Source organism: Muntiacus reevesi, chromosome 15 (genome assembly GCF_963930625.1).
Source record: "Muntiacus reevesi chromosome 15, mMunRee1.1, whole genome shotgun sequence".
NCBI classification, from domain to species: domain Eukaryota; kingdom Metazoa; phylum Chordata; class Mammalia; order Artiodactyla; family Cervidae; genus Muntiacus; species Muntiacus reevesi.
Genome location: NC_089263.1, coordinates 42,821,534 through 42,843,790, shown reverse-complemented (window position 1 = coordinate 42,843,790; position 22,257 = coordinate 42,821,534). Strand labels below are relative to the sequence as shown.

Sequence of the window (22,257 nt, the reverse complement as noted above, 5' to 3'; positions counted from 1 at the left end):
CGTCCAAGATGGCGGTTACGCGGCCTTCATGACTTTTTACGGGACTGGGCGGCGTTGACGCCGGAGCTGGCAGGGGGTGGAGCGGTTAGTAAACAGCAAATGCGGGAACTGGTGGGCCGGAATCAGCCATGGACTGGAAAGAAATTCTTCGCCGGCGGTTAGCGACGCCCAGCACCAGTCCAAACAGTGAGTTTGGGAGGAGCCGCCCGCTGAGAGATCCTGGCCCCAAACACCGGGAGCTGGGGGGATGATGGATGGGGAGGAGCAGCACCTTTGGTAAAACCTCTCCTGACTAAAGAGGCTGACTGGGATGTGGTTCAGCGATCCAGAGGGGTTTGACCTACACTTCTCTGGGAAGGGATTTGCAGAAATGAAAAGCTACCTAGACACTCGCTTGGTCCTGACCTAGACTTGTGAGGGATAATTCAAAGTCGCGGCGCCAACAACCCTTCGATCCTACTGGAACCTATACTCCGTTGCTCTTACCGCCTTTTTATTGTCACTCTTTTTACTTCCCTCCTTGCCCGTTTTAGACTTCATAAGCCGTTTTTCCTTGTCTCTTTCCCTCTACTTCACACTTGTTTGTTAATCAGTCTGGTTAAAACTATCATTCCTATTCTACACCTCCATCCAGGGCAGCTGAATTGTCTCACTTTTGATTCATGTCCACTAACCTAAAGTACATGTTTCAGTCCTCAACTACACTTCTTTCGTGTGTCCCTAGACATTGACTCTCCTACACTCCAAGGCAGTTCGTCCTCTCACCTCCCAAACCTCCAGTCCTCCAGTATGTCCTATCTACTCCTTTTTCTGCTCTCCCTCATCTGCTATTCCCTCTGGCTCATTCTGCTGTAGCTCACTGGCTGCCTGCCCCTTCCCTGCATATACACCAGGCATACTCCCATTTTTGTGCCTTGGCACTGGCTGTTTCTTTTCCCTGGAATGCTCTTCTGCCTGGATATCTGTATACCTTCTTCAAATTTTGTTGTTGTTGTTGTTCAGTTTTATCTTAGTGAGATTCAGTATCCCTGACTCTGGAAAGAGGCATGTGTGCATGCACTCATCCACTCACACATATACTTGTATATCCCTAGAATAAGTGAATGGTAGAATGAGAGTGACTCTTGGGATCTGGGCTCAGTTGATCGTGGTAGCACTGAGTTGGAAATAAGGAGTTAGAAGAAGAGTGGTAAGATGAAGGAAAATAGTAAGGTAAGAAAATCAACGCTGAATGTTCACTGGAAGGACTAATGCTGACGCTGAAGCTCCAATACTTTGCCCACCTCATGCAAGGAATAGAGTCATTGGAAAAGACCCAGATGCTAGGAAAGATTGAAAGCAGGAGGAGGAGGGGGTGACAGAGGATAAGATGGTTGGATGACATCACCGATTCAATGGACAGGAGTTTGAGCAAACTCCAGGAGAGAGTGAAGGACAGGGGAGCCTGGCGTGCTGCAGTTCGTGGGGTCACAAAGAGTCAGACATAGATGAAGCGACTGAGGACCCAGGCATGCCCAGTATACTCAGTTGTTAGTGAGCTGAGTGGGATTCTCATCCTTTGAGGATGAACACAGCAAGTTTGAGGTGAAAGTTTGGAACAGTCAATCACCAAGAGGAATAAGCAAGAGGACATTAGGGGCAAATAAAATATGTATTGGTGGTTTTGAGAAGCTGAGTTGTTAACTACCATGAAATAAATTTGTGGGACCAAATGTTTACATAATTTGGCAGTTTTCTCCAACACAGTTATTAAAAACAAGGCAAATCCAGATATAGCAGAAATGCTGGCAGAAGAGTTTCAGGAAAACAACTACAGGCATATTGAGAAGGAAGTGAGACCAGGAAGAGGGAAAACTTTTAAGAAAATAAGTCATAGAATCAAAGATCTCAGTGAGGATGAAGTGCAGTGAGGTTTTGGCAACTATAAGTTTGTTTCCTATGTCTGAGTCTTTCTGTTTTGTAAATTAATTTATTTGTATCTATTTTAAAAATATTCCACATATAAGAGATATAGTATGATATTTATTTTTATCTGACTTATTATGATAATCTCTAAGTCTATCCTTATTGTTGTAGATGTCATTATTTCATCCTTATGACTAAGTAATATTCCATTGTATGTATGTATGTGTGCGTGTATACACACCCGCCCCCCCACATATTTAGCTGTTCATCTGTTGATGGACATCTGGGTTGCTTCCATGTCTTGCCTATTGTAAATAGGGCTGCAATGAACTATAGAGTGCACGTATCTTTTCATATTATAGTTATCTTAAGATATATGTACAGAAGTGGGATTGCTAGCTCACATGGTAACTCTATTTTTAGTTTGCCAAGGAACCTTAATACTGTTCTCCATAGTGGCTATATCAATTTAAATTCCCATCACCAGGGCTGGAGGATTCCCTTCTCTCTACACCCTCTCCAGCTTTTATTATTTGTGGCCTTTTTGATGATGGCCATTCCAACTGGTGTGAAGTGAGATCTCATTGTAATTTTGATTTGCTCTTCTCTAATAATTAGCAATGTTGAGCATCTTTCCATGTGCCTGTTGGCCATCTATATGTCTTCTTTGGAGAAATGTCTATTTAGATCTTCTGCCCATTTTTTGATTGGATTTTTTTTTTATACTGAGTTGTATGTGCTCAATGAGTACTTTTGATTAAATGAATTAGAACATGTCAGGTCTATAAGAGAGGCAGTGACTTGAGGAAGAGACAAGTACAGTGATAAGAAGAAGTGGGAGCACCTGAGAACTGGTTGAAGATGTAGAAGAGGCTATTTCAGTGGAAGATAGTGATTCTTGATATTTTGAGAAAGTTAATAGGTGCTCAGTATCTAAACACAATTGTGAAGGCCTTTTTTGTGCTATAATTAGAGCATAGTGTATAGATGTCTTGAAAAAAAATATTGTCTGATTTTAAAAGTTCTTTCCCTCCTTAATCTGTTTTGTTACCAGAAAAAAAAAGTGAACAAGAATTAAAAGATGAAGAAATGGATTTATTTACCAAGTATTACTCAGAATGGAAAGGAGGTAGAAAAAACACAAATGAATTCTATAAGACCATTCCTCGGTTTTATTACAGGGTAAGTGATATCTAAGCAAATGTCTTGCAGAGTTTATAAATTAAGTATAATTTTTTTAATGGGATAAAAATCTTTTACTTTATAAACAGATAAATTGATTATATTTAAAATTTTGTATATTGTTTTATTATAGTTGACCTTATTATTTTTGACCTGGTTAAATCTTAGTTTTTCATATAAATTGGTATAAGAACACAAAGTTGTTACTTGCCACTCTTTTAAAGTTCTTTCTTCCTAGTTTTTATTATGAATATTAGTTGTGGTATTCTATTGGATTCTGTTAGGCTTTCTATAAGACTTAGATTTACTTGGCTGGTCACAGTTTTTGTCTTTTACTCATATGGTATAAAATGTTTTGCTCAAGGCTAAACTGAAAAACAGATTGAGAGGAAAACTTTAAGAGTTATACTTAATTATATGTTTCTTTGTGCCAAAATGGTAAAGAAGGCTTTGAAGAGGGTTGTAGATAAAACAGTAAGACTTTTAGAAAGCTATTTACAGCTAAAATCGAAGGCTACTGAAAAGAATAAGACCTATTTAGTATTCTGGAAAGTGTAGCTACCATAATAAAGTTGACTTTGGAATTTTAGCTGAATGTTTCTTAAACCTGTTGCCTTCTAAACTCAATTCATTATAACATTATTTGCAAAGAAAGTAAATGTTATGTTTCACTTGCATTAAGGAGTGAGGTATTGATATAAGTGAATTATCCAGATAATTTTAACTGATTTCTTCAAGTACAGACTTTTTTTATATGAATCATTTTACTGGAAACTTTTTTGTAATACTTTGTCTCCCAACCTTTGAAAAATTATGAGACTATTCCACATTTGTTGTGGAAAAGAGAAAAAACAGCTAATGCCAGAGACATAAATAAAGATTTTTATATGTGTGTGTTTAACAAAAATAAGGTCACAGCATACATACTTTTCTTTTTACTTTTTTGCATTTCATACTTTTTTAATCAGAGGCAGTTAGACAACTGAGAATTTTTTGTAGTCTGAGGGATTGGGAAGGGAATTGACATTTATTGAGTGTCCACCTACTTCAGAACATTTTATATTCATTATCTCATGTAATCAGGATTGTGAAATTTTTATCTTACTAACCCAGAAACAGCCTTCAGATGCTGACATCACTCCTTTCCCAGGACTTCACTTTCCTGTATTTCCAATACCAGATGTCCCCTTGTGGTTTCTGAGGGAATCCCCTTTTCCCCCATTTCTGTCTCTTCTCTGACCTCTTCCAGATCCCAAATGGTTGCTGGTCTGCAGATGTGGACTTGTGGGATGTTCTTTCCCTGGTTTCTTCTTCTCCTTCCACTCCACTGCTTCCGAGAAACTACCTGTCATCTTTGGTCACCACTTCTGTCCTTGGCTTGTTAGCTGGTTGACTAGCCACTGGCACACAGTCCCTGTCTCAAGCCCAGCCTCACCTCCTAATGCTTATTCCTTCTCCGTCCTCTTTGATGGGAAAGGATGGCATCTTAGTTCTTAGAAATAAAGTAAAATCATAGCCCCGAATTTGGATTATGGATTACACAGCTTTAGTTGATGGAGCAAAGATACATAAAAGAAAGAAGAAATTCTCAAAGTGAATTATTTGAAGTTGTTGGGATGAGTCATCTTAAAGCCCAGCTTAGGGAAATCACCACAATAAGCAGAACCTCTGCCTTGGAGGCCAATTAATAGACTTTGGCTTGACCGTCTCTGAGAAGTAAGGTGATTCAATCTCACCAGGCATACTTGGCTAAAAGTCAGTCTGCAGCTAGTCCTGATTTAATTCTGTATCAGTCTAAGGTTACACTGGGAACAATGTTCTCTGAATATAAAGTGAAACTTGGGCTGCATTGAGAAAATAGAAAAAGTGGTGGGTCATAAAGGAAAGTAAGAGCATGACACACTCTGATACGTTTAGTTTGGGGATGGTTGTCTTCCGTTGATTATCTGTCATAGTACTTTACTCCTAGCAGTCACTAGGAAGTAGCATTGAAGTCTACTTAAGGGAGAGATAACCTAACTACCCAGTAATGGAAATGAGACGGAGAAGATAAAATACACTGAATCCCTGATGTCAGAAGACCCAGGCGCAAGTTTTATTACTCTAGTTGCACAACTTTGGGCAAGTCATTAACATTGGGAAATGAGGACAGAGGGGAACAGAGAACCAAAGAAAACAACTCATAAAAAATTAAAATAGACTGGAAGTCCGAAGATTTAAATCTTGGGTCTGGGACTGACTAACTGCATATGCCTTCTTGATAGTCATCCATCTCTTGATTTCCTTACCTCTAAATTGAGTGTGATGAAATCCATCTCATAGGGCTAGTAGGATTAAATTAGAATGCGTGTATTGATGTTTGATATATTGTGGACATATACTAAATGTTGTGTTTATTTTTTTTTCATTTATTTTTATTAGTTGGAGGCCAGTTACTTTACAATATTGTAGTGCCGCACATTGACATGAATCAGCCATGGATTTACATGTGTTCCCCATCCCAATTGCCCCTCCCGCCACCCTCCCCATCCCATCCCTCTGGGTCTTCCCAGTGCACCAGCCCTGAGCACTTGTCTCATGCATCCAACCTGGGCTGGTGATCTGTTTCACCCCTGATAGTACACTTGTTTCAATGCTATTCTCTCAGAGCATTCCACCCTCGCCTTCTCCCACAGAGTCCCAAAGTCTGTTATGTACATCTGTGTCTCTTTTTCTGTTTTGCACATAGGGTTATCGTTACCATCTTTTTAAATTCCATATATATGTGTTAGTATACTGTATTGGTCTTTATCTTTCTGGCTTACTTCACTCTGTATAATGGGCTCCAGTTTCATCCATCTCATTAGAATTGATTCAAATGAATTATTTTTAATGGCTGAGTAATATTCCATGGTGTATATGTACCACAGCTTCCTTATCCGTTGGTCTACTGATGGGCATCTAGGTTGCTTTCATGTCCTGGCAATTATAAACAGTGCTGCGATGAACTAAATGTTGTGTTTATTTTTAAGTAAACTCTGGATCAAAAAAAAAGAAACTTGGGCTAGATGGTTAGCTTTTTCCTGGCAGAACTGGCCTCGCTGATCACTGAATTCTCTGTGGATCTCTTTTTGTTAAATTAACTTTTAAAATAAATGATGACTTGAAGTTAAGCAAAATTGAGATACAAAAAGTAGTTCTGAGACAGTAGCATACATAGTTTATTAGACTGGATCAGTTCAGTTCAGTCAGTCAGTTGTGTCTGACTCTTTGCGACCCCATGGACTGTAGCACACCAGGCTTCCCTGTCCATCACCAACTCCTGGACCTTACTGAAACTCATGTCCGTTGAGTCGGTGATGCCATCCAACCATGTCATCCTCTGTCGTCCCCTTCTCTTCCTGCCTTCAATTTCCCAGCATCAGGGTCTTTTCCAATGAGTCAGTTCTTTGCATCAGGTGGCCAAAGTATTGGAGCTTCAGCTTCAGCATCAGTCCTTCCAATGAATATTCAGGACTGATTTCCTTTAGGGTTGACTGGTTTGATCTCCTTGTAGTCCAAGGAACTCTCAAGAGTCTTCTCCAACGCCACAGTTCAAAAATATCTGTTCTTAGGCGCTCAGCTTTCTTTGTAGTCCAACTCTCACATCCATACATGATTACTGAAAAAATCATAGCATTGACTAGACAGACCTTTGTTGGCAAAGTAATATTTCTGCTTTTTAATGTGTTGTCTAGGTTGGTCATAGCTTTTCTTCCAAGGAGCAAGCATCTCTTAATTTCATGGCTGCAATCTCCGTCTGCAGTGATTTTGGAGCCCCAAAAAATAAAAGTCTGTCACTAATTCCATTGTTTCCCCATCAATTTGCCATGAAGTGATACATTTTACATAATCCAATAGTCTAGAATTTAAGTGTAGAAGTTAACTGCGGTGTATTTTTAGCTGCCAGCTGAAGATGAAGTCTTACTACAGAAATTAAGAGAAGAATCCAGAGCTGTCTTTCTGCAAAGGAAAAGCAGGGAACTATTGGATAATGAAGAATTACAGGTAAGAATGGAATAATTCTTGGCCATTTTTTATTTGTACTACGTGTGTCATGTGGGATCCCAGGGTGCCTGCATGGAGACAGTAGTGCAGAGTGGCTGAAAGCACAGACTCTGAAGTGATGGTTCCCACCAGAATCAACTGCAAAGCGTATGTGTCCCAAGGAGAGTTTTGTCTTGTATTTTAAGTCCATAGGTAATTTTATTGTGAGGCCAAAGTTGAGAACCACTATTGTAGGGAGTCATATTAAGAAGAATATCATCTTCTATTATCCTTTGATTACTAATAACATAATAAAAATAGCTAGCATTTATATAGTGCTTACTAAGTTCTAAAATTTTCATATACAGTTCCTCTTTTATGCATATAGCTGTATGATGTAGGGACTGTTATCCCTACTTTACCAATGAGATTTGAAACACAGGAAGCTTAAGTCCACCATCCAAGATTACAGACAGGGCTGGCATTTTAACCCTTGCAGTTTGACCCTACAGTGAAAGTGAAAGTCGCTCAGTCGTGTCTGACTCTTTTGTGACCCCATGGACTATACAGTCCATGGAATTCTTCAGGCCAGAATACTGGTGTGGGTAGCCTTTCCCTTCTTCAGGGCATCTTCCCAACCCAGGGATCAGACCCAGGTCTCCCACATTGCAGGTGGATTCCTTACCAGCTGAACCACAAGGGAAGCCCAAGAATACTGGAGTGGGTAGCCGATCCCTTCTCCAGTGGACCTCCCTGACCCAGGAATTGAACTGGGGTCTCCTGCACTGCAGGTGGATTCTTTGCCAAGTGAGCTATCAGGGAAGCCCCAGTGATAGACAGTAGTCTATCATTTTAATGGAAATAACACATTTTTAAACTATTCTTTTAAATTTTTGTTTTGCTGATAATAACATCTTAAATTTCTTAAAATTTCTGCAATTCTCCTAAGAACTTATGGTTTTTGCTGGACAAGCACCAGACACCACCCATGATTGGAGAAGAAGCAATGATTAATTATGAAAATTTTTTAAAGGTTGGTGAAAAAGCTGGACCAAAGTGCAAGTAAGAATAATATAATTAACTTAAGAGTATGTTACATTAAGCATTTTAAATGCATCAAATAAATGTTAATGAAAATTTAAGTCAATGATATGATCATTTAAGTCAACTTTTCATTAAACTAATAAAGTTTAATAAAATTATTTATAGTCAAGACTATTACATTGGTATAAAGTTGTTAAAAGAAATAATATAGTTTATTTACAACACTATAGTCCCTCATTCTTAAGGCAATAGAATTTAAAGATGTATGACTTAATATTTTAAGTTTTGAACTATCGTTCTCACTTTGATTTTTTCCTTCTACTTTGATTTTTAGTTGTTTGAATTTATGCTATTTTCTGCTGAATCATATAGAAGTCATTTTTTTTATTGGCAGATGATTTAACATTTATTTTCTCTTCTTAGGCAATTTTTCACAGCAAAAGTCTTTGCTAAACTCCTTCATACAGATTCTTATGGAAGAATTTCCATCATGCAGTTCTTTAATTATGTCATGAGAAAAGGTGACTCCATTTTCATTTTGCTTCAACTCCTTCTATCTGAGAATCAAGAATTTGGGTCTTTGCTTTTATAATATCCCTTCCATGTCAAACATGTCTTTTATTAAACTTGAATAGCAGAATTTCTTGTCTTTTGACCAAGATTTATTTTCCTATTATTATGATTCTCTCCTGGAACTTACTAGAGCTGAAATTTTCTACCATACATTTGGGTTCACTATTACAAAAAATTTATAAAAAACAAAACAAAAACCTCTTCTGAAGATGCTAGCTAACTAGATATATCAAAAGCTGAACCAAGAATTTTAATGGATTGTTATTTGAAATATTTTAATTCACTGATAATTTTATTTCACCAATATATTACAGGTTGAGTTGCCTGAGAGGATAGTTTCAAACTCAAAATTGTAGCCGCATACTGAAGGAGCTTTTATTAAACAACATGGAGTTGTTATGATTCCTATAAGTTTCATAATGACTTTTCAAATCCTGTGTGTACCATCTTTAACTGATATTTGGTTGCAGTAATTAACCTCAGTAGAATAAAATCTCCTTCACTGAAGGCATAACGTTACACTCCTGTTTGGTGGAACACTGGGAGTCTCAAGAGCATCAACTTTACGTCACTTTAGGCACGATAGAATTGTTGATATCTGCAGTTAATTCTATGGTATATTTATTTCAAACAGTTTTTGGATTAATGAATAGTATAAGTGAGAAAATATATGTTTATGGAGTTATTAAATTAGCTTATCCTTCTAATTTTATCTCTTTTTATGAATACATATACTAATGGGTAGATCTTAATAATTATTATATTTCATTTTCTCATTTACTGTCAGTTTGGCTTCATCAAACAAGAATAGGACTCAGTTTATATGATGTTGCTGGACAAGGGTATCTTCGGGAATCTGTAAGTATTAACCTACTTTCATAACTACTCTAGACACCAAAATGCTAAATAATAGTTATCACTGGATATTGAGATTACAGATAATGTAAGGGCAAGGAGTTTTTCCTTTTTTAAGAAATATAAGAAAAATAATGTGACTGTATTCCCACCTGTAGGTTTGGGTTGTAAGGTCAGTTACCAAGAGGATATTTATTACCCATTAGGTGGTTGTGAAGAGTTAGAAATGACTGAGCAATTGAGCATGCACAGACACACACACACACACACACACATACACACATGTACTAATGTTGTTAGGCCAGGTTATCAGCAAAGAATTATATTACAGCCTCATGATACAAATCATTATTTTTCTTGGAAGTGTAACTATCTTAATTATATGGACATGTTTCTTTTCAGCGCAGGCTTTTTCCCCAACTATATAAAAGGGAAATGGAGTTATGCATAAATATGAACCAGGATAATTATTCACTTAGATATATGTTCAAATATAAGATTTAAAGAAATGCAGATTCCCTTTTATAGTTTGTTTCCTGTTATAATTTGTTGCACCCTGTTTTATTCAGATTTATATAGATGGAATCTGTTAGCTCATACTGAACATTTACACTTAAAAACTTTTCTGGGGCCACAGTACTGTTCTTGTCCTTTAAGGTTAAGATAAACTTGACAGTAAAAGGTTCTTGGTTCTATCGATCTCTCTATAGCAAGAAAGATATATTAACGATTTGTTGATACTTATTCAGGTTAGATATTGGAATACTTCTATAGCTCTGAGGATTCTTGTCAGCCATTAGTTGGTTTACAAAACTTATCTCTTCTTGCCTCTTGCCATGAATGGAAACAAAAATTAAAGGGATGGGGAGAAGGGAGAAAAAAGCAACAGTGTATCTCTATAGTTGTGTTTAAAAGGTAATAATGTTCCCTTCTGCCAATGAAAGGAAACATTTCTCTCAAAGGAAAAAAAACCTCTCTCCTAACCTTGGTGCTTTGCCTTTTGAAACCAGACTTGTGTCTCCCTTATATAAAAGATAAGTGATTTCCAGCGCCAACATCTGTAATTTGAGTAGTATAGGCAAACTTTCATTCAACTATTAAATCTTAAATAAGCAATTACCAAACATTTAATTTATGCTAGGTACATTGTCAAGCCTTACTTTTATGTATAATACGGTGCTTTTTTCCTAACAGAGTGAGGAGGCAGACACTAAATTATCTGCAATATGATTTCAAAGACTGACAAGTTCTAAGGAGAAAATAGGGTCCTAGGAAAGAGTATGACTGGGGTTGGGGAACTATTTTAAATAAGATGAAAGGTGCCTCTTTGAACTAGTGACTGACTTTTAGCCATGAAGGATGAGAAAGAAGCCAGCCTTATGAAAATGTACAAAGGGAATAGCAAGTTCAGTGTCCCCAAGGCACAATTAAACCTGATCTGTTTTAGAAGCAGAAGGAAGCCAGTGTGTCTAGAGCATATGAGCAAGGGTTAGAGTAACAAGGGGCTTCCCTAGTAGCTCAGCTGGTAAAGAATCCACCTGCAAAGCAGGAGACCCCAGTTTGATTCCTGGGTCGGAATATCCCCTGGAGAAGGGATGGGCTACCCACTCTAGTATTCTTCCCTGGCAAGGATACTGGAGCGGGTTGCCATTCCCTTCTCCAGGGAATCTTCCCGACTCATGGATTAAACCCAGGTGTCCCACATTGTGGGCAGATTATATACCGTCTGAGCAAGAATAGATGTTATCAAAAGGAATAAATTTCAATCTAATGTGATTGAAATGTGAATGACCTTGAATTCATAGCTCTAGCCCATGGTGACATGGTGTGCAGTATCCAATAGATGTCGCTGTGTTTCCTTTAATTTATAGTGTCTTGCTGCACCCCCGTGAGCTTGGTGTATCAGTCCTGGGGCACAATTTGGAAGCTGTTGATAGAGCCTTCACGATGCCGCTGTTAGTGTGAAGTCAATATGTCCTTCCTGGGGAAGTGTGAAGTTTGCTGATGTCTATCAAAATTATAAATGTGCACATGCTTTGACCCAGCAATTCAACTTACAGAAGTTATGTCCTATATTCTCCCATAGTATCTAGGAGTGAAAAGTTACCTTGGCCCGTGTAGTATATTATTATTATTTTTTTTTTTTTTGGCCATGCTGAGTGGCATGTGGAATCATAGTTCTCTGACCAGGGAATCCAACCTGTACCCCTTGCAGTGGAAGCATGGAGCCCTAACCAATGGACTGCCAGTGTATTCTCTATAGTATTTTAGTGTTGCAAAAGATTATAAACAGTGTAGATGTCCATTAGTAGAAGACTGGTTCAATAGATTATGGTACATTCATACAGTGAAATAATACACAGCTATATTTTAAAGAGGAGAAATTCTTTGAGAGCCAAAATGGAATGACTGCAAAGTATATTGCTAAATAATAAAGGGAAGATAGAGAAGAATTTTCATGGTATGCCGCTACATCCTGTGTAAAAAAGGAAAAGAAATACACATATATATGCATTGGCTTATATGTGCATCGGTTATCTTTGGACAGATATATCAAAAACTGATAATATAGGTTTTATTTCTTCTCTGGGGAGAAGAAATAGGTGGGAAGGAAACTTTTCAATGAATACTTTTTTGTTTCTTTTGTATTTGGAACTATGTAGAATGTGTTACCTATTCAAAAATATATTAAGATGTAAATAAATGGTGTATATAAAAAACTTCACCACTAATACAGTTATAAATTTATTTCATTATTATAGTTTCAATGCTGAATAATTTTAGGACTGAAACTGTATTTTAGTATCTAATGAAAAACCAAGATCAGACATTTAACACTGTAAGATTGTATTTTGTTTTGTTCTTTCAGGATTTAGAAAACTACATATTGGAACTTATCCCTACATTGCCACAGTTAGATGGGCTGGAAAAATCTTTTTACTCCTTTTACGTTTGCACAGCAGTTCGGAAGTTCTTCTTCTTTTTAGACCCTCTAAGAACAGGTAAAAGAAAATCTTATCTAACTTAGATATTTTCTAAATCTCAATAACTAGAGTTAAGTCTTTAAAATGTAATTTATTTTCATAACATGTCATTGCCACTGATACATAAATATTTCGATATATAGATCTTTTGATTTACTTGCACCAGCCACCATCAGCTATGTGACAGTGGGCATGTCACATAACCATTTACAATTTCTTTGTCTTTAAAATGAAGTATCAACTAGGTGACCTATGGTTCTTTCCAGTTTAAAGAAGCCAGGTGTTGATATATTTGCTAGCCCTAATGGGTAATATACTGGAGAATTATTCTTTTTGATGAAAAATATGAATTGGGAGATAGAAGGACTGTTTAGCCATAATGTATTTTTCTCATTCTCAAGTTAACCATTCTATATGAGGATCAGATTTGTAAATTTTGCCTCATGTTTTAACAGTACACTCTATCAACTGTCCTAACCTGCCAGACTGGGACAGAGGAAGGGACAGAAGGCCCAAACCAAAGTCCTTGATTCTTTTAGGTCCTTGAAAGTGCAGCTGTGTGAATCCATCACAGTATGGGGTAGCTGTCAGTCTTTTTTAAATGCCTTTGTTACAGACATACACATCTTTTCCCTTTGAAATTTACAAAATAGTAGCCAACAGTTTTGACTGTTTATTATGTACCGAGTACTGTGCTAAGCAGTTTACATAGATTCTTTCATTTCCTTCTCAACTCCATAAAGAAGGTATTATTATCCACATTTTATGTGTAAAGCAGCTGGGACTTAGATAGATTGCATGTCTAGAAATGGTATTTAAATCCCATCTCTCTACTCTTAACCACGCTTTATATTGTTTTCTATTCCAGAACCTCCAAAGGAAATTGGGAGACAGTCTCTTCATTTGACTACTAATAGTATCATATCCATAACCACCAAAAAAATTAACTCAACTTTTTTTGGAATCTTGTATCAATGTAATTTTGGAATTTATCAATTGGATATATATTTGGTGGTATATAGGTAGACATGTCTATATGAGATTTTATTAACTATACTCTGCAGATTTCCCTTTTAACAACAATATATAGTAAGGACTTTGGAACATGAGAGCTAGGAAGCTTTAAAATACCAATTGTGTGATTGCTTTTCTAAAAAACATTTTTTATAAAATTGAGTTGCTCTTATTTTTAAAATTAAGTAATTGTGTTTCTGTTCTTTAAAGGGAAGATAAAAATTCAAGATATTTTAGCATGCAGCTTCCTAGATGATTTATTGGAGGTAAGTATATTTTTAAATTACTTAATTCTATCATTTGATAGTTGCTGTCTTCTAATTATGTCTCTGTGTTCATCTAGTTAAGGGATGAGGAACTATCCAAGGAGAGTCAAGAAACAAATTGGTTTTCTGCTCCTTCTGCCCTAAGGGTGTATGGTATGTTTCTATCATAATGCTAAAATTTGAATTATCTGTTCCTTAGTAAATGTGTCATTAACTTCTATTCAAAGGACAGTTTTATACATAGCCTGATTACCTTAGGGCAGCCCTGGTGGCTCAGGCAGTAAAGAATCCACCTGCACTGCATGAGACCTGGGTTCAAATCCTGGGTTGGGCAGATCCCCTGGAGGAGAGCGTGGCAACCCACTCCAGTATTCTCGCCTGAGAATCCCTGTGGACAGAGGAGCCTGGCGGGCTAGTCCATGGGGTCGCAGAGTCGGACACGACTGAGCGACTAAGCACAGCACAGCACAATTTACCTTAAGATCAAAGTATTCTAATTTCCTTAAGAGTTTCTATTCTAGATTACCAAATTTTACTTGTTTAAATACCAACATTTTGTATATATGTATATGTGTATATTTTTAATAGAGTTGATTTGTAATGTTGTGCCAAGCTCTGCTGCACAGCAAACTGCCAGTGTTTTATATTTTTGTGACTCTTAATTTAATACATTTCTAGCACTTTAATATAACATAAGGAATGTGGTTTGACTATTGTTGACTCAGGAACATTAATATGAACGTCACCTATGAACTTGCATTGTGATAAAATGCTGCTCTAGGGTCCACAGAGGGATGTCTTTGGACCTGGTTTGCTTTTTTCTTGAGTTTCATTAGTCTGTTACACTGTTCTGTTGAGTGATCTGACTTGTTTTGGCAACCTTGACCTCTGCTTTCAAGTGCCAGCATTGCAGTGCTTTATGTTGGTTGACCCCCTCCCTCCATCTAATTTAGAATCCTAGGAAAGTTCTAAAGGTTGCAAACTGAAAACAGATAATGTAAGTGAAGTAGCATAAAGGCATGGTGAACTTTCTTCGACTGGTTTCTGGCTTAACATTGTTCTGATAGAGATTAAAGGAATAGCAGGTGTCTACTGTGACTGTAACAAAATTAGTTTAAAAATCAAAATATTAATAAAAATAACTTTTTGTTTCTTTTGGTCATAAGTGTCTTTTTATTGTCTCTTCCCAAGGCCAGTATTTGAACCTTGATAAGGACCACAATGGCATGCTCAGTAAAGAAGAACTCTCCCGCTACGGAACAGCAACCATGACCAATGTCTTCTTAGACCGTGTTTTCCAGGAGTGTCTCACTTATGATGGAGAAATGGTAGTAGTCTAAACCTCTGAGTTTTGAAAATTTAGACTCCCACAATTTCCAAAAGCCCTTTTTAAAAATAGAAATATAGTTGAATTACAATGTTGTATTAGTTTCATGTATACAACATAGTGACTCAATATTTTTATAGATTACATACCAAAGTTCTGGCAAAATATTGACTATATTCCCTGTGTAAAGATTTCGTTCTTTTTATGGCTGAGTCGTGTTCCATTGTATATATACCATGTCATCTTTATCCACTTATCTGTCGATGGACACTTAGGCTGTTTCCATATCTTGGCTTATGTAAGTATTGCTGCTGTGAACACTGGGGTGCGTATCTTTCCAAATAACTGTTTCCATTTTCTTCACATAAACATCCAGGAATAGAATTGCTGGATCATATAGTTCTATCTTTAATTTTTTGAGGAACCTCCATATTGTTTTCCATCGTGCTGGACCAATTTGCATTCCCACTAACAGCACATGAGGGTTCCCTTTTCTCCACCTCCTTGAACACTTTAGTTATCATTTGTTTATTTGATTTTTTGTTTTTGCATGTGGGGTCTTAGTGGGATTGAACCCATGCCCTATGCGGTGGAAGTACCAAGTCTTAACCACTGGACTGCCAGGGAAATCATTAGTTCTTTTGATGGTAGCCATTCTGAACAGTGTGAGGTGATCTCATTAATTTTGATTTGTGTTTCCCTAATGACTAGTGATATCAAGCATCTTTGCATGTGCCTGTTGACCATCTGATATCTTCTTCAGAAAAATGCCTGTTTAGGACCTCTGTCCATATTTAATCTCAAAAGCCTTTTTCTTGATGTGATACGGCAGTATTTTCTTGTCAGTGTATAACAGTATCTTAAGAAGTATGAATTGATCAAATTGTTTGATATTCGGAGTCTTTGATCTTACGGTAAATTTGCTTAAAAACATTACTTCCCTTATGGACTCAGGAAAAATAGAAATTTTTACTATTTTGTTCATTTCATTGTTGGTGCACCTATTGTAGAGGAATGTTGTGGGCTAGTAAAAAAAAATAAAAATCTGCAAAACAGGTAAATTCTATTGACTATAGATGGTTCACTCATTGAATTACCAGGTCAGATATAGTACCATATATGCCATGATTTAAATCTAAGAATCAGGTTCTATTCTAAGTGACTACCTTAGTAGCTAAAGATTTGCTAACATGTGTCTGTCCTTTTATCACAACAATGCAAAATATATACTTGAGAAGAAAATTCTAAATAGCATTTTTTTTTAAATAGCATTTTTAAGTCACCATTCTTGCTATTAAAAATATGTGTTAAGGATCTGATAACTTTTTCAAACCAATGATGCTTAAGAAATGGTCATACTGTCAGCAGAGAATCAGGGTTTTAGGTTTTATCATTAGCTTCAATAACAGTTTTCTAAATGATACCCATTGTTAACCAACTGCTGAAAGAAAAGAGGGGAAAGGCACAGAAACGGCTTCATGACTCTCACAGCTGCCTAAACAGTGAGAAGCTTGGAGCATACTAGTGACGTGATGAATAAAGAAAATCAGAAGCTACAGTTAGGCGTGGAGTTTAGACCAAGGCTGCATCTCTAGCTCTTATACATGGTTTATCAGAAAAGAATTCTTAATCTTAGCCTAAAAAATTCCTTTCCAAGATTATAAACATTTTTTTCCCAAGTGAAAATCTCTGAAGTACTTTACTTCTTTTAACCATGCAAAAAAAGTAATCTGTGACTACACTTTTTTCGTAGAAAAAGCTTTCTGTTCTCTTCATGTCTTTTTAACCTTCATTTGTATTCTTTTGCTTCCTTTTGGATGAGAACAGTGTCAGATCACAGTAGAATATCTGGCATTCTTAAGATGACTTATTGGGGAAAAAAATGACTTATTGGAAATCATCTGAATTAAAATTTCAAACTATTTCAGACAACCACACTGAACTGAAAATATAAATTTAGCGGCAATACACAATACCTGTCACTCTTCTGTCCATTTCAAAAGCCTAATGAATGAAAATTATGATTTAACAGAGCAAATCTTATCAGAAAATTGGTTGTGCCCCCCAAAACTGTCTGTACAGGTTAACTGCAGTGTATAGAATTCCTAGAAACCAACATTAAGTATAGTTAAATATGAATTTCTCATTTCATATTAAAAAATTGCCATCTTTGATTACAAAATAGCCTCCAATCATCAGACATTCATTTGAAAAGTTAATTACAAATTATAAATAAGGATTCTAATGAACATCATTTTCTTTTTTCTAGGACTATAAGACCTACCTGGATTTTGTTCTTGCATTAGAAAACCGAAAAGAACCTGCAGCTCTGCAGTATATTTTTAAGTTACTTGACATTGAGAACAAAGGGTATCTGAATGTCTTTTCCCTTAATTATTTCTTTAGGGTAAGTCTCATTTGTGTAAGTGTATGTTTGTTATACAGCTTGGTTTAAATTATCTACCAAGTGACAATTTTATCTAACTTGGGGTGTTTAAATTTAGCAAAAGGGTTTATATAACACATTTCAGAAGGAAATAAGTCTGGTTTTAGGTTTTTCTATTTTTGAAAATATAAATGGGCTAAATCAGTGCTGATTTGATTAGTTGTAAGATACTTTAAAAGTGTATAAATACATGTCAGGCTTATTAACCAGTGGAGATAAAAACATGCCTGAGAAATTCTGTGCTCTTGGTGATCAAAAACTAGTATGTCAAATTCTATAGAAACCTTAATTACATGTTCAGAAAAGGGAACTCCTTTCCACAGAAGTTTTGCCAACCTGGTAGTTTTAAATTCTTTTAATTGCTATGCTATAACAAATATAAATTTAAAAGTTGGCTAAAATTCACCTTTCAGTGTGAAACAGCTTTGCTGAAATACTTCTTCTGTGCCATAGGTGGTCTCAGAGAATAGTATGATAAGCTCTGAAGTGGAATTTGATTGTATCTGATAAGCATTCAGCTGTAGCAGGTGTAAATGTAGGAATGTCCACCCTTTTAAGATAAATCATTCCTCAGTTTGAATGGTGGCTTTTCTACTTGATGGAATGGTTTTGTACTGTACTGTTCCACTCCATTGCCACATAGCTAGTTTTCAGAAGACCATCTGGTTTTTATATGGTTAAGATCAATGGTAACAAGACTTCTTTTTTTTCTTTTTGACATTTTTTTAAAAGAATAGAAATCAAAATTTTCACATTTTTGTCATAAACCATTTTCCCCGGAAGCTTTTTTTTTTTACCATTTAAAAATTTTGTGATACTCCTAAAATAACTTTGTCTGATTTCTGAGTTTCAGAGTATATTCATATTTCATAATTTCATGTTAAATTCCCTGGAAGGCTTTATGATTTTCTAGGTAGTAATGACTACAGATTATTATAAGGATAAAATAAATTACATCCAGTATGAGGACGCATTTTTAAAAAATTGAATGCCACATGGACTTATATCCATGACTAATCTGAGAATCTAATACCACCCATCATCAGTATGCCCCTGCTTTAAGCAGACCTATTAAATGAAAATTCAGTTTTAGGAAAACACAGTAAATATATCTTTCAAACTACTCAATCCCTTTTCACAACTCTTTCTTTAAAGTATCTTCTACTCTTATGATATTTTATTTATTAAATACACTGGAAGTATTTTACACAGTTGTTTTAGACTTTGTTGTATGGGCTGAGGTAAAGTTACTGGTGCCGAGCCTGGCGGTGTGTGAAGCCTCTGTGCATCAGTATCCCGGTGACAAGGCTAGGCCCGCATATGCACTCTAGATCACTTCATCCACGTCCGCTGCTCCCGTAGGTGAGCGTGTACTCGGGTTCCCGTAGCTGCAGAGGTGCCCTGTGCACACTGCTATCAGGTGAACCACAGAGTGGCACACGGAACATGTTTCGTTGATTATTTTCCAAGAATTTTGAGCCTCCACATTTTCCAGTGAATGACTCCCACCTAAAATATTTGTTAGTCCAGCTGGATCACCGCAGTTTCTTCAGTCTTTTTTTTGTTAAAGTTCATAAAATAATTTGAGGGAGGTTTACCTCCATTTTCTTCTGTCAAGAATCTGAAGTATAGGGTGGGAGGGGAGGTGGGAGACTGGGTGCCTTAAAGAATGTGAAGGTGTGAACAGCGTTCCTGGAACATGGGAGGAGCAGGTCATAACAAAATTGCAAGGCCATGTTCTCAGGCCTGTTTGGGGCTGGAGACCATTCTTACATAATAGTAATCTTACATAATAGTAATCTGTACTCTTGTATACTTTCCTTATGAAGTTCTCCATAGCTAATGTGTTGGTCTAGAAAAGTTGATGACTACACCCAGTGCTTAGGTTTTGCTCAACAGGTATAAAGCAAGGTCAAGGAATTTGAGAAAATTGGCAAGGATGGTTAAAACAGTGAGACTTATGGTCTGATAGGATAGGAAACAGAACTAGAAAGGGGGCCATGGGAATAGGACAGGGAATGTTGTGTATTTTATTTTTTGTCTTAGGATTTATTTCTATTAAATACAGGCCATACAAGAACTAATGAAAATCCATGGACAGGATCCTGTTTCATTTCAAGACGTCAAGGTTACTTTTTTCTTTAATTTACGTAATTTACAGCAGATAATTTGTATTAAATGAAGTTTTTACCTGAAAGCAACTTACAATATACTGAACCAAGTATTTGCAGTTATTTGCTCTGAATTAATATTTAAGTCATCAGAGACTGAGACATAATGGGACTGATGATTTGCACAGTTTAACATTTTAACAGTTGTCAGTCTTGTCTTCTCCTTAGAAGCGTTCATTCAGATTGCAAACTAAGAGAATCAGTACAGCCTGTATCTTTTGGCAGTCTGTTCCACCATAAACTGAATTTGGGCAAACTGTTTAGGTTCAGGCACTTTTTTAGTCCACTCCAGAGGGCTTGCTTGCTTTGGTATTATTTAAGGAGACATCAATCTTACTGTATGAAAACTACTATTTGAAACACATGCCACTACTTAACCTTTTAGTAATCAGACTTTCATCAGCTGTAAAACACATGGGGGTATCCAGTACTGGTTCAGGTGAAGTAATGTAATAAAATAACCCATCCCATTTTAACCAAATATAATAAAAGGCTATGTCGGTTTAATATAAATGAGACAAATTTGAAACTATGCAACTGGCAATTTAAAAATGAGTCATTTTATACTGCCACCAACGGGGAAAGGGAAATTTCACATACACACCAGATTAAAAAGTCATACATTTACCTGAATTGTTCTAGTCTTTAAAAATGTAATTTAAATACTACTAAATAGAGTGGTTTTACTATAAGCAGATTAGAAAACATGTACTGATTCCCCATAAGTAATCTTATAGTGCACTTAATAATATAGAAAAGGTTCTTCCATCTATTCTAGTTATTTTTATCACCATTTAGTGTCATTGTGGAAGACTAATTCTTTAATATTCCCCCATCCATTCCAGGTCCAGAGTAAAACGTTGACATTATTATTGGAAATGAAGCTTTGTCCCTGTCTTGGCTTGAAAGCATTTTAAGTTTTTACTTTGAGCCAAATCTGCATTAAATCAAGGCCTTGCTTTATCCATAATTAGAAGACAACAGAAAACTATAAGCAGTTACCACATATTCAAAGAACAATACATTAGATAGTTTTGCCACTAATTAGCTATGTAGCTTTAACTGAGCTTCACTTTCTTTATAAGAAACATACAGGCATACCTTTAAAAAATTTTTTTTTAATAAATAGAAGGTTTGTGGCAGCCTTAGTTAAGCAAGTCTGTTGGTGCCATTTTTCCAACAGCATTTGCTCACTTTGTGTCTCTGTTTCACATTTTGGTAATTCTCACAACATTCACTATTGTTATTATTAGCTATATGTTGATCTCTGATGTTTGACATTACTGTTGCAAAAAGATTACAACTTGTTGAAGGCTCAAATGATAGTTTGCATTCTTTTTTATAGCAATATTCTTTAATTAAGGTATGTACATTTTATTACACATAATGCTGTTGTACACTTAACAGACTACAGTATAGTGTAAAGATAAACCTTTGTAATGCACTAGGAAACAAAAAATTCACATGAGTTGCTTTATTGCAATATTCACTTTATTGCAGTGGTCTGGACTGAAATCAAAATATCCTCAAGGTATGCCTCTACCTAAGGAATCTTCCACTAAAATTCTGTGTATATAGAAAAGAGATGGATTGCCTGTTAAATGAAAAAGGAAAAACGAGAACAAAAAAATTTTACATAAGCTTAAGTGCTAGCCCTAAATTTTGGATCACTGTGTGACAGAAATTAAATGAATCAGATAGCAAATTTTATTGTATTTTTTCCTTCCTCTCTTGCAGGATGAAATCTTTGACATGGTAAAACCAAAGGATCCTTTGAAAATCTCTCTCCAGGATTTAATCAACAGTAATCAAGGAGACACAGTCACCACTATTCTAATTGATCTGAATGGCTTTTGGACTTACGAGAATAGAGAAGCACTTGTTGCAAATGATAATGAAAACTCTACAGACCTTGATGATACATGACCTCTCAAAGACTAGACTGTATTCATTAAAGTAATCTTGAATGCTGCATGTAAATCTTTTGACACAGAATCCTTAGAAACAGTCTAAATAAAATACTTCATATGCCTACAGAACACAGCAAATGTTCTGGTTATTAGAATTTTGGCTGCAGTGGTCTGGAAGAAATGGGACCAAATTAGGAGCAGTAAATTCTGGTTACACTTAGCTCAGATATGGCAGGTGTGATCTGGTGAAAGTAGGAGTCCATTTTAAATATACATAATCTTTAGAAATAAAGGAAGTTTCCCTGGAATATTTCTGACATTAGTCATTAAGAATTTGAATACTTAAATTTTATCATTTAACTTTGAATCTTCTTCTAAAATATTATGTATATCAAAGATTACAGAATTCCTCATTCATCAGAGAAGGGTCATTTCATTTCTGGGAAGTATTTGGACATATTTATTTTAATAGAGTATTTCAATAAGAAGTATTCTAGTATTTTACTTTAATTAAAATCATTGATATAAAAAAAAAATCTGTCTAGCTTGATTAACCAGCACCAGGGTTACATTTC

General features: G+C 36.1%; 1 protein-coding gene across 3 annotated transcripts; it reads left to right on the top strand.

The window, feature by feature from the left end:
• PPP2R3C (protein phosphatase 2 regulatory subunit B''gamma) lies at positions 1-22,218 on the top strand. 3 transcript variants are annotated; one of them, XM_065906561.1, is made up of 13 exons: positions 1-186; positions 2,960-3,087; positions 7,009-7,113; positions 8,042-8,154; positions 8,560-8,657; positions 9,497-9,567; positions 12,434-12,566; positions 13,773-13,828; positions 13,906-13,981; positions 15,020-15,156; positions 17,425-17,562; positions 19,670-19,729; positions 21,510-22,218. In XM_065906561.1, exons 1-13 carry the CDS (start codon positions 129-131, stop codon positions 21,696-21,698), a joined length of 1,362 nt encoding a protein of 453 aa, XP_065762633.1. In that variant the 5' UTR covers positions 1-128; the 3' UTR covers positions 21,699-22,218. The 3 variants fall into 3 exon arrangements, with proteins under 3 accessions (XP_065762633.1, XP_065762635.1, XP_065762636.1); XM_065906563.1 differs by having other exon boundaries at positions 186-276; XM_065906564.1 differs by lacking the exon at positions 1-186 and adding an exon at positions 387-1,212.
• The last annotated feature ends 39 nt before the right edge of the window (positions 22,219-22,257 follow it).

What these genes read in the sequence shown, in the direction of transcription:
- PPP2R3C (XM_065906561.1), top strand. Translation starts at nt 129, where the DNA reads ATGGACTGGAAAGAAATTCTTCGCCGGCGGTTAGCGACGCCCAGCACC. An exon ending in TCCTAGATGATTTATTGGAG is followed by an intron (nt 13,829 to 13,905) that starts GTAAGTATATTT and finishes GTGTTCATCTAG; the next exon opens with TTAAGGGATGAGGAACTATC. An exon ending in TTCTGCCCTAAGGGTGTATG is followed by an intron (nt 13,982 to 15,019) that starts GTATGTTTCTAT and finishes TCTCTTCCCAAG; the next exon opens with GCCAGTATTTGAACCTTGAT.